Genomic DNA, 12,161 nt, shown 5'->3' on the forward strand with positions numbered 1-12,161 from the left:
GGCATCCACACTCTTGAGCACGAACTCTGTCTGCTGCCAGGAGGCATTTCTCTCCTCTCTGAGCTCTCCTTCCCTCCAGAGCTGGAAGCGGTCACTCCCCAGGTGGCCCTGGCACCTGAGGGTCACATCTGTTCCCTCAGGAGCCACAGGACTTGGGACAGCCCAGAGGGTGGGCCTGGGAAGGGTTTCTGAAAGGAAACAGAGTCCAGAGTTGTAAGAATTCTTCTGTCCACAGTGTTTCTCTCACCTCTGGATTATGAAGCCCCTTCCTCAATCACCCCATCCATTTAATGTAATGTACCATGCTTTCTTCCCCAATTATCCTGGGAGTGGATTTCTGGGATAATTTCGGACAAGCAGTGAAATGAGAACAGTGGGATTTGGGGGGGCAGGACTCACCTATCTGTGCTCTCACCACCCAGCCCAGACACAGCCCTGTAAGAGAAGTTGAGGTTCTCAATGCCTGCCCTCCAGACCACACTGACCCATCTCCAGCTCTCCCCAAAGCCCCTGAAGATCTAATTCTGCTTTGGTCAGAAGATGAAGGAAGAGGCCATTGAGCAGACCCTGGGCTCCTGCTCTTTCCAAGATGATTCTGCCTTCTCCTAAAAGTTCCTTCTTGTGCTTCAGAGTCAGCCAGCCAAGGACCTTGTCACAGTATCCCTCCTTCTCCAGACCTGACCGTGGGCACTCACCAATTGAAAACAGGGAAGTGATTGTGGGGCCCATGGTGGATCTTCAGCTCTGTCCTGGGCTGCCCAGCCTCTACTGTGCAGAAGGAAAAATGTAGGTGGAGAGAGGCTAGCCCAGGATGTGGTGGTCAAACCTGCTGCCTTACACCCCCAAACACAGGCCCCACAATTTCCGCTCTTATACTGATGAGTGATGAACTCTGGTCCTTCAAGGCTTAGCTCTGAGAGGACCAGAGAATTTTAAGGTAAATGTAACCTGGCAAGGATCAATGACCCACTGAAGGGGACCATGACCCAAAATCCTGAGACTTGGCAAGACATGCCTGTCCCATCACCATGATAGCCTCACCCTGAAAGGACCTAGATTGGCCAAAGGCCATGGCCTGGAAGACTCGGCCTCAGACCCTCCACTCAGTTGACTTCTGAGCACAAGTTCCACGTGTGGTATGACTTTGGGTCAGTCTTATTCTCTGCTCTTTGGAACAAATAGCAAGAAAAACAACAGCAATAATTCCAACAATGGCTGACATTGACTTAGCACTTTCAGGTTTGCAAAATGATTTACCAATGTTGCTTCACTTCAGCCTCACAACAACAATATGATCCCCATCTTACAGATGAGAATACTGAGCTAGACAGAGGTGAAGGCCCTCTGCCACGTTCCCAAAGTCAGACTTGAATTCCGGCCTTCCTGCCCACAAACCTCCTGAAATTTGGAAGCTTGTTCCAGGTTCTAGAGTAAATCAGGCCAGGTGGCCACCCTCCAGGTGTGTAAATGCCCCCAGGTCTGCCTTTCATTTAGGCTGCCCCTATGGCAGTACCTTTCACCCCAGGCATCTCTGGCCACAAACTTTAACAGAGTACAACATTCACTTATGCTATAACCCTACAAATCATAGCAATAAAAGATTATTTTTCATTCCATTCAATTTTTTTTTCACTAAAACCCAAAGCAAGCTTCACATGACATGGGGTAGAATAGAACCTTTTCCAGTCAATCTTAGAAGAAGAAAAGACATCTATTTTTCCCCACTATTATTTGTTATAGTTGTGGCATAAGAAAGAAAAAAAGGAAATAGGAAGAGAAATTGGGCAAGGGAACACATTTAAAGGTATAGGTACAGACAAAGAGGTACCAAAGCTATTCCTACTTGCTAATGATGAGGGTATACTTAAATCCTCGGGAATCAGTTAACATACTTCTTAAGATAACAATTTCAGAACAGTTTCAGCCAACAAAATAAGTCCACAAAAATCCACCATCTCTCTAAATAATAACAAAACCCAAAAGCAATAATAGAGAGTAAAGTCTAACCCCAAATAATTACAAAATACTAGCAGTGTCAACATAATAAAAATGACACTACTTGCAAAGCCACTAAATACTTTTATCAAAGATATTTTGAGCACTTGATAAAGAAATGACAAAATTCTTTTGGGAAAACAAAAGACCTAAAATATTCTGGGAAATGATAAAAAGAGGTGGGGAAGAATGGAAAGTAGCTTTTTCAGCCATGAAACTATATCATATTTCAGCAACAGTCAAAATGAATTTCTTTTTTTTTTTTAAAAGCAATTGGGGTTAAGTAACTTGCTCAAGTTTACACGGCCTGGGTGTGGTGCTAAGTGTCTGAGCACAGATTCGATCCCAGGTCACCCCGACTCTGGGGCCAGTGCTCTTACTCACTGCGCCACCTCACTGCCCCTTAAAATGAATTTCTATTGTTTAAAAACAACACCAACAGACAAGGAAACAGATCGGAAAAGGGTGAATCAGATGCAATGGGAAATATATGAAAAGAAATTCCACCCTATCCCTTCAAGGAGTATGGACGTATACTAGCATTGCATATTGTCTTTTCATATGTTTTCAAAATACTGCTCAACTGTACTTATTTGTTCCTCTTTTTATACATTTATACATTTTTCATCTCAAAATCCTATTTTTATGTGGGAAGCATGTCTGGGAGGGAAATGAGTGGGGATATTGGGTGAAACAGTGTGGATTTGAAAAATAAATCATTAAAAACTTATTTGATATATAATTGAAAATTAAAATATATTTGATTAAAATATATAAAGGTAATATCTAAAATAAATCAATTAGGAGAGAGAGAGAAAGAGAGACAGAGACAAAGACAGAGAGACAGAGACAGAGAGAGAGAGACAGAGAGAGTGAGAGAGAGAGAGAGAGAGACTACTTCCTATGTGAGAAGTCCAAAGTTGAGTCATCTTATGGTAATAGATGTCTATAGCCTTGTGGATAAAATCTAGGTAGTAGGGAAATGATTCAAATTTACATATAAAAAAGTAATTTCAACAGTAAATAAGTGGCCAAATCATTTCAATGGGTAATTCTTAAAAAACTTCAAACTATTGATAGCAATATGAAAAACTTCACATAATCACAAATAGAGCTATGTTAATTAAAGCAACTTTTAGGTTACACCCATCAGAATATTAATGTTGACAAGGATAGTAAAAAAGATATTTGTTGGAGGGGGTATGAGAAAATGGAAAAAAAAATGAATAGATAGAGGGCACAGGACCAATTGAATGGGAAGGGAGGATACTTAAAAGGTGAAATTAAGAGGTGAGAAAGGGATATAATGAGAGGAGATGGGGAGAGACAGAATGGGGTAAGCTACCTCATATAGAAGAGGAAAGGGAAAATGGTTGCAATGGAGGGGAAGAACAGGAAGGCAAAAGTTGCAAAATTTGCAGCGAAGTTCTGAAATGATTGAGCCATTCTTGGAATAATCTTGAAGTTAAAGTCTATATACTTTGCATATACCTTGATAAGGCAGTACCTCTATAGGTAGTTACACCAAGGAGAACAAAGAAAGAAAATAAGAACTGTTATAAAAAAATATTTATAAAAGTTCCTTTTGTAAGCTAAGGGCTGGAAGCAAGCTGGTAACCATGAAGTAGAAAATGGTTGAACAAATTCTGGGATGTGAATGCTGTATAGTATTAATGTGAAAAAATAAGTAATGAAAAATTATTTTAGAGAAACCCTGAAAGACTTATATGATCTGATGCAGAGTGAGGTGAATAGAAGCAGGAGGACAATGTACACAAAAACACCATTATACAGAAAGATATTTTGGGAGGGTGGAGCTTAGATGACGGTGTAGAAGCAGGAAAATTCCATGAGCACCCCCATACCCACCTGAAATACCTATAAAATATGATTGTAAACAAACTTTAGAGCTACAGAACACAGAAAGTGACAAAGAGAAACAAATATCCCACTGCAGGCAGCCCAGCAGCCCTGCAGGCTCACAGTGAGCTGGGAGCTGAACCCAGCCCTGCATGAGCCTGCAAATTTAGCTTCAGGGTAGACCCAACCAGCTAAGGCTGGAGTGGACTTCTGGATAGTGGATCACCATCAGCTGTGGTGGTTTCCAGAATTATCAACCCATAAATGCCAAAGGCAAAGCAAAAGGTCAGTGTGGAGTTTGAGGGAACAGGGGGACCCAGAGTGTGGTCTGGCCTCTACCCTAAGGGTGAGAAGGCGAGAAGCAGAAGAGGTGCTGCGGGTGTGCAGCTGCCATCGTCACGTGGCTGCTTCAGAGCTTCTGGCCTGCAGATTGAAGGGGGACCAAGAGACCATTCAGAGGGTTAATCTCTCTTGCTTTAACCTGCTTGGATCTGAATCACTGTCTAGGGTGGAGGAGCTGGGGTGTGTAACCAGGTGCCAGAGCTTGTGGAGGCTTCAGAGAGGGCACCCAACTAATAGCTCTGGCAGTTGAGAAAACCCTAGCTATTTAGGACAAAGCTCTCCTCTCTGGAAGCAGAGTTCTACTGTGGCAAAAAGCTCACAAATCAAGTAAATGAGTGGCAGCAGGAGCAAGCAACGGAAGCAAAGCAGGCACAACAGTCAAACCATAGATTCCTTTTTTGGGGACAAAAAGGATCAAAACATGGAATGGGAGAAAGACAACGAAGTCAGAACTCCTGCACCAAGAGCTTCCAAGAAAAATATGAATTGTTTACCGGTCATAGGGGAGCTCAAGAAGGATTTTAAAAACCAAGTCAATGAAGTGGAGGAAAAATTGGGAAGAGAAATAAGAATGATGCAAGAAAGTCATTAAAAGAGAGTCAACAACCTGATGGAAGAAAATAATACCTTAAAAATTTGAGATTAACTCAAATGGAAAAGAGGCTCAAAAAGTCAAGGAGGAGAAGAATGCCTTCAAAAGCAGAATCTGCCATATGGGAAAAGAATTTCAAAAGCTCACTGAAGAGAATAATTTCTTCTGAATTAGATTGGAGCAAATGGAAGCTAATGACGTTATGAGTAATCAAGATCCAATTAAACATATCCAAACAAATGAAAAAATAGAAAGCAGTGGGACATATCTCATTGGGAAATCACTGACCTGGAAAATAGATCCAGGAGAGATAATTTAAAAATAATTGGACTAACTGAATGAAATGATAAAAAAAACCAATTGTTGTAAAGTATAAATATACATAAAATTTGAAAAAATAAAGTAGTTTTCTGAAGATTTGAAAAAACATACTTTTTTAAAAAATTAAGACTCAAACACAAATATGAAATAGAGAAAAGAAACAAAAACATATCATAAGCATAAATATTGGAACTTAAATACAAATTTAGAAAGAAAAAAAAACATGTGCATGTAGAAGAGTATAAGCGAGGATTCAAAATATGTAATAAAAAATTTTTATTTCAAGAAAGCTTATGTGATAAATAATACTCATATTGAGAGTTGCCCATTTTTCTATGCTTCCTTGAGAGTTTTCTTTTGTTTTTTGTTGTGCACTTCTTTACTTTGTTCTTTTTTTCCCCTCCCCTCAATACCCCCAGAAGTCCACAATAAAGTTTAGATACATTTCTCTATAGCTATAAATATATACATACTCTTCCCACCCCAACCCTGAATGCTACAACATTTAGATATATTTCTCTATGGCTGTAGATATACACATATACATATATACATACACATATAGATGTAAACTTGCCAAAGCCTACTCCTGATTTTTGTTTTTATTTTTGTGCATATCTCTTATTTCCTATCCTTCCTGCCTCCTCTACTTTAGTTCTAGCCACTCTCTTGCCCCCCTGTGACTTTCCTACCCCCCCCGCAAGGAACTATCCCCATCATCCTCCCATTACAATAAATCTAAACACCCTTCTATCCTGTATTTTACCCATTTTCTCACCCTTCCCTCTAAAGATTCCTCCCATGTCCTCTTCACCCTCCCAATGACCCTACCATTTTATTTCTTCAGAAATTAAAAGACTTTTATACTCTTCTAAATAAATAAATATATATGTATGTATGTGTGTATGTATGTGTGTATGTAAGTATGTATTGTTCCCTCTTAAACCCAATCCCAATGAAAGTGGATTCCCAGAACTATCAGCCATCCTCCTCTATCTAATTATTCTGTACCAATTCTTCCTCTCGCACCTCAGTTGTATAAAATAATAACTCTTTTAAGCTCTTCCTAAATGCTTATATTTTTAAAATTCATATCATACTCAGGTTTATCCCAGTATTTCTTATGAGCTACCTGATTATTGATAAGAAACTTAGACATATATTTTAAATAAATGAAAAGTATACAGTCTGGCCTTATGGACCCCTTATAATCACTCTTTTTATGTACTTTATATTTCTCTTGTATCTTGTATGTTGAATCTTCTATTAAATTCAGGAGTTTTTTTTTTTAACCAACTCTTGGAATTCTCAGAGTTTCTCAAATGTTCATTTTTTTCTTTCAGGAGAATATTAACTTTGCAGGGCATGATATTTTTTTTGGCTGGAATGGCAGTTCTTTTGCTCTTCAATATGTTGTGTTCCAAGGTCTAGAGTCCTTTAATGTCTCTGCTGCTAGGTCTTGTGTAATTCTAATTGTGGCACCACCAAATTTAAAATGTTTTAATCTTGATGCTTTTGATATTTTTTTTTTTGAGATGGAGATTTCAGATTTTGACTATCATATTCCTGTGAGTATTCCTCATGAGATCTCTTTGGTCATCCATGCATTTTTTTTTCTATTTCTACTATTCCCCACCCCTTGTTTTAATGCTTCAGGGCAATTTCCTTTAATTATTTCTTGTATTATTGTATCAAGGTACTTTTTTTGATCATAGCTTTCAGTTAGTCCAATTTTTAAAATATTTTCTCTTCTTGATCTATTCTCCAAATGTGTTGTTTTTCTTATAGGATGTTTCACTTTCTCTTCTATTTTTTTCATCATTCGTATTTTATTTAATTATGTCTTGATCTCTTATTATTTCACTGGCTTCACTTTGTCCAGTTCTAATTTTCAAGGTGCCATTTTCTTCTTTAAGACTGTGGATCTCTTTTTCTAATTGGTTGAATTTAATACCCTTCATATTTCTCTTGGATTATACTTGTTTTTGTTTTTTTACCTCCATCCCAGTCGTTTGCTTTTAAGTCTTTTTTAGGATCTTCAATGAATTCATTTTGGGCAGGGACCATTGGATGTTACTATTTGGAAGTTTCTTTTCTTCAATATCCTCCTCTGAAGATGAACCCTGCTCATCTCTATTCCTGTAATAGATTTCTATTTATTTTTTGGAGGGGCAATTGGGATTAAGTGACTTGCCCAAGGTCACATAGGTAATAAGTGTTAAGTGTCTGAGGCCAGATTGGAACTCAGGTACTTCTGATTCCAGGGCCTGTGCTCTATTCACTGCACCACCTAACCAACCCTCCCATAATAGCTTTCTATGATGGGATTTTTTTTCTCCTTTGCCTGTACATTTGTTTTTGTTGTAATAGGTTAATTTTTGTAAACACCTCTAGCCATGGGGTATGGGAATTGGTGCCTCTTGCCCCAGATATACAGTTCTCCCCCCTAGCCTGGACCCAAAATCAAACCTCCAACCTCCTGTAAGTACCCACAGCCAGGGTCCTTCTGCCCCACTGCTTCTGTACTCCCAGGGTATGTATTGGTTCCTTCTTGCCCTGCTGTTCTTCACCACACATCTGGATCAGGTGTACCTTGTCAGCAGAGGTTCCTTCAATCTTCCTTGGCTCAAATATTCAACTTCCCTCACTATCCCAGGGTTGAAAATTCCAGTGTCTGTGGCCAAGGAGGCCTTTCAAATAATCAAACCCCAGGGCTTGACCTTTGTTGTTTAAAAGACTTGCTGCTTGCTGTTAAAACTGAACCTAGTCTGGAGGTCTTTACTCATCACAGGGACCAAACCTAGTCCTGAATTTTTTCTTCAGATCTTCTCAAATTGTTCTAGAAGGACCCCAGTTATGCTCCTCTTCTCATTTCTCTCCACCCACACTTTATTCACCCTAAGGTGCTATTTTAACTCTTTTGTCAGAGAAAAATCTTAAGAGCTTGGAATTTTATGAGCTACTGCTCCACCTTCCCAGGATGCTCTCCATGAAAAAATATTTTGAGCGACATGAAAACTAATGCATGAAATGATAAGCTGTAGGTTTGGAATGTAGGTAATGAAGCATGTTCCTCACCTCTGTTATGACAAGCAAAGATGTCATTAGCACCTTGTTTCTGCTATTTAATTTTTTATCACCTTGTTTCACTTCGAGTTTCTTCTGAGTCTTGCCCTTGATTATGTAAAGTCTTTGTTAAGAAACAGGTCTCCTGACACTCACAGTGGGAGGGAGTTGCCAAAGACAGGAACAGGGAGGATGTAATGACCATGTATAAAGAGAAGCTACAGCTGGGAGAGAGCAGAACTGAGAAGGGGAACAGTTGTGGAAGCTGGCACTCTGTTTGTCTGTTCTGAATGTATTGATTTTTGTATGTGATACTTTGTACAGAAGCCCTCTTACTGGAAGATCTGAAAAACCTGCCTGTTTACAGAAGTCCTGGAGGAAGGAGTCAGAGCTTTTGTCACTATACTGACAACTTGTACCAAATTATCAGACAATGTTAGTGGGTCTGTGTTGATTTCACAGGCAGATAGTGAATTGATGATGGTGCTGGCAATGTGCATGAGTGTTGTTTTGCGTCTGCTAACCTTTATCTTCCCAGAAACATAAACTGTGAAGGAATTGAGGTGGACTGGACACTGTGAGTTTCAATATGGAACTGGATGAGGAACTGGATGAGGAGCTGGATGAGGAGCAGAGAGCTACCTGCCTGTGAACCCAGGTGATGATTGTGTAGATTGAGGCAGGATCTGGAACCACGAAAGAGGAATCATGGAATTTGGGAGGCAGCGCCAGGCCAAAATGAAAAGACATCTCCTTGGTTACTTAGTGCTGACTAAGAATATTATGGTTTACTCTGGCCTAGGGAAGGGAGAACTTTGTACTCTGTACCTTGTACCTCTTAAAGATGATTGAAAACTAATCTCCAATGGAGACCAAAGAAGACTTTTTGACTGAGAGATAAAGATAATGTGACCTAGGGGTGGAGAACTTTGACCTTTGTACATTGTGTCCCTTAAGGAGGATTGCTCCTTAAGGATGATTGAGTTAAGTGCTTACTGAATGATATCTTTTGCTTAAAACTATGTGGCCACTTTGGTGAAAACTATGTGGGCATTTTAGTGATAAGTTGTTATGTTTAACACTGTGAATGTTGTACTGTGGTTTCTGTGAATGTTTAGCTTCAATTTACTGCTGAATAAATAGAGAGTTCACTGGACTATGTGATCAGAATCTTAGAGCTATCCACATCAGTATCCCTCTGGAAAGCTGCTCATACTTGGCTTTACACTAATACCTATGAATCTCAAGCAATCCACAATATCTGTTGATATCCCTCCAGCCCCTTCATCACTGATTCTCACCATCCAGGACACTAACAATTCTCCCACTCTTTGGATGAATTGATTTAATATAACAGTAACCTCTTGTTCAGTGAAATCCTCAGTTATCTCCCTGAAATTTATTTGACCTGGTGGTTCTCCTACTTTTACCTTAATATGGTGAACTTCTGTCTTAGAAAACTCCTCATCTAACTTTGTTCCAGTATCCTCCCACACATTTCCCTGGCAGTTTTGGGGACAACTATGCAGCCTGTACAAAAACTGTATGCATGGGGTGGCCAGGTAGCACAGCAAGTAAGAGCACCGGCTCCAGTGTCAGGATGACCTGGAGATCGAATCCTGGGCTCAGACACTTAGCACCCACCAAGAGACACCTGGCCATGTAACCTTGAACAAGTTACTTAACCCCAATTGCTTAGGGGTGGCCAGGTGGCTCAGCAAGTAAGAGCACCAGCTCCAGTGTCGGGATGACCTGGAGATCAAATCTGGGCTCCGATACTCAGCACCACACCCAGAAATAACTGGCCATGTAACCTTGAGCAAGTTACTTAACCCCAATTGCTTAGGGGCGGCCAGGTGGCTCAGCGAGTAAGAGCACCAGCTCCAGTGTCGGGATGACCTGGGGATCAAATTCGGGCTCTGATACTTAGCACCACACCCAGAAACACCTGGCCGTGTGACCTTGAGCAAGTTACTTAACCCTGGTTGCTTTAAAAACAACTGTATGTATGTTCCTTTTGTTAGTTTTTCCCTTCCTTTTAGCTACATGAAATATAGTTTGTTCTTCTACCACTGAGACCTTCCAGCTTGCTCCTCTAAAGGAGCGTTCAAATGCTATGGCACAAAAAAATTCTCACACAAACCAGTCAACTCCCTTTCCATCTGAGCTTTCTCCTCCAGTTTCTTATTTCTACTTTTACTCATAAGATGATAAGTTGTTAGCAAGGCCCAGCCTCTCCTACACACCCCTGCCATTTCTTTGGCTGGTTCTATTGGTATTCCTTGACAACGTCTTTCTAAATTTCTGGGTTCTTCCTTGTGTAATCTCGGTTCCCAATTTTTACAGATCCCTGTAGTTTTAGCTCCTTCTCTTGCTAGGGAGGAATAAGGTAAATCCTTCCATCCTGAAATATCAATTTCTCTCTCTAAAATACTCCTGCCTCCAATTAGAAGTCTGATATTTTGTCATTCCATCCTCGTTACCAAATATAATGCCTATGCAATTTTCCCATACAAATAGGCACACACATTATTTCTGGATGGCAAATTGAGTGCCACTGAAACCCACAATGAAATTCTCTCATTTCTTCCTCTAGTTCTTGTTATGGTTTTAATTTTGTTTAACCTGTTGGTATCTGGCAAGATCTCTCCTCCCTGGTCAACAAGAATCAGAACCTGAAAGAATCCCAGTTGTCTTGCATTAGATTTTCTGATTCATGTATGAAAAACTTTTGCGTGGGACTAAGAAATCCAAACTTAAAACTGGAAAAACCCATGTAAGTCTAAGCTGGTTCCATACTTGGGATGTCTTCCTAGGTAGGATTTGGAAATGTAAGGTAAAGAACCAAGGAAGATATGAAAAATAACTTCTTAGGAGGAAAAGAAAGGATAATCGAGAATCTAAATTACTAGAAATGTAGGACAATAATTAGAAAAGTGGGGAAGAAGAGAGAGGGAAAGCAGGCATATTGTACTTCTCATATCACTATTATCAGATGCTGATTTAGAAACATTAGTTATAATAATAAGAAAAGAAAACAAAATTAAAGATATACATCTTAGAAAAGAGAACACAGAATTATCTTTCCTTGCAGATGACATTATGGCACACTAAAAAATATCCTAGAGAATCAGTGAAAAAATTAATTGAAAATATGATAATAGATTTAGAGTTAGAAAGAACTTTGGAGACCATATAGTCCAACCCTCTTATTTTCTGAAGAAAAGTCAGATGCACTGACATTAAGAGAATTGCCTAAGGTCATACAGGTAGGATTTAAAATAAGGTCAGCTGACTGCAAAATCAATGCACTTTCTTTTTGTTTTCTTTCAAAGCACTTTCTATCACAGCATCAATAAGGTAGGAGGATAAAAAAATTTATTCTATACACATAATGAACAAATAATCTATTTTTGTAAAGTACAAACAAAACCAGGAAGGAATGATGATAAAAGATCTAAATAATCAACTTTGGTCTCTATCTTTAGCTCCTGTCCTATGTTGCCAATTAGTTGTTGGACATTTCAAACTGGATCTCACTTAAGTATCTCAGATTCAACATGTATACATAGACCATTGGACTTGATGTCAGAAAGATCTGGATTCAATTTTTGCCTCAACCAGAACCCTGGACAAATCTTTTAATTTCCCTGTGACTCAGTTGTCTTTCGGTAAAATGAAGAAGATGAACTCTAAGGTCTCTTCCTGCTCTAAATTTGCAGGATTCAGTAATCCCTTACCCTAGTACTCACTTGTCTTCTCACAGTCTCCTTTTCTGTTGAAGGAACCACCATTCTTCCAGATACACAGATTTGTGATATTGGAGACAACATTAATTCTTCATCCTACCTCACCCACTGCATCCAATCAATTAATAGGTCTTATCTCTCACATTCTTCCCTTCTTCTACACTCACATGGCAACAACTGTAATTCAAGCTTCCTTCCTTCCTTCCTTCCTTCCTTCCTTCCTTCCTTCCTTCCTT

At 39.5% G+C, this 12,161-nt stretch overlaps 1 protein-coding gene across 1 annotated transcript in view; it reads right to left on the minus strand.

The window, feature by feature from the left end:
• The window catches only part of LOC138171739 (immunoglobulin superfamily member 1-like), a gene marked incomplete at its 3' end in the record, with an annotated part of 7,250 nt that extends 6,521 nt beyond the window's left edge, over positions 1–729 (minus strand). The window contains exons 1-2 of the mRNA XM_069101374.1: positions 486–729; positions 1–188 (exon numbers count right to left, since the gene is read on the minus strand). The exon at positions 1–188 is cut by the window's left edge and continues 88 nt beyond it. Of these exons, the coding sequence (XP_068957475.1) occupies positions 1–188; positions 486–729 (432 nt within the window). The remainder of the gene's footprint in view (positions 189–485) is intronic.
• Between the last annotated feature and the right edge of the window lie 11,432 nt (positions 730–12,161).

This window comes from Petaurus breviceps, unplaced genomic scaffold (assembly GCF_028583685.1).
Source record: "Petaurus breviceps papuanus isolate PSGF00001 unplaced genomic scaffold, PetGlider_PUasm1.0 462, whole genome shotgun sequence".
Taxonomy (NCBI): Eukaryota; Metazoa; Chordata; class Mammalia; order Diprotodontia; family Petauridae; genus Petaurus; species Petaurus breviceps.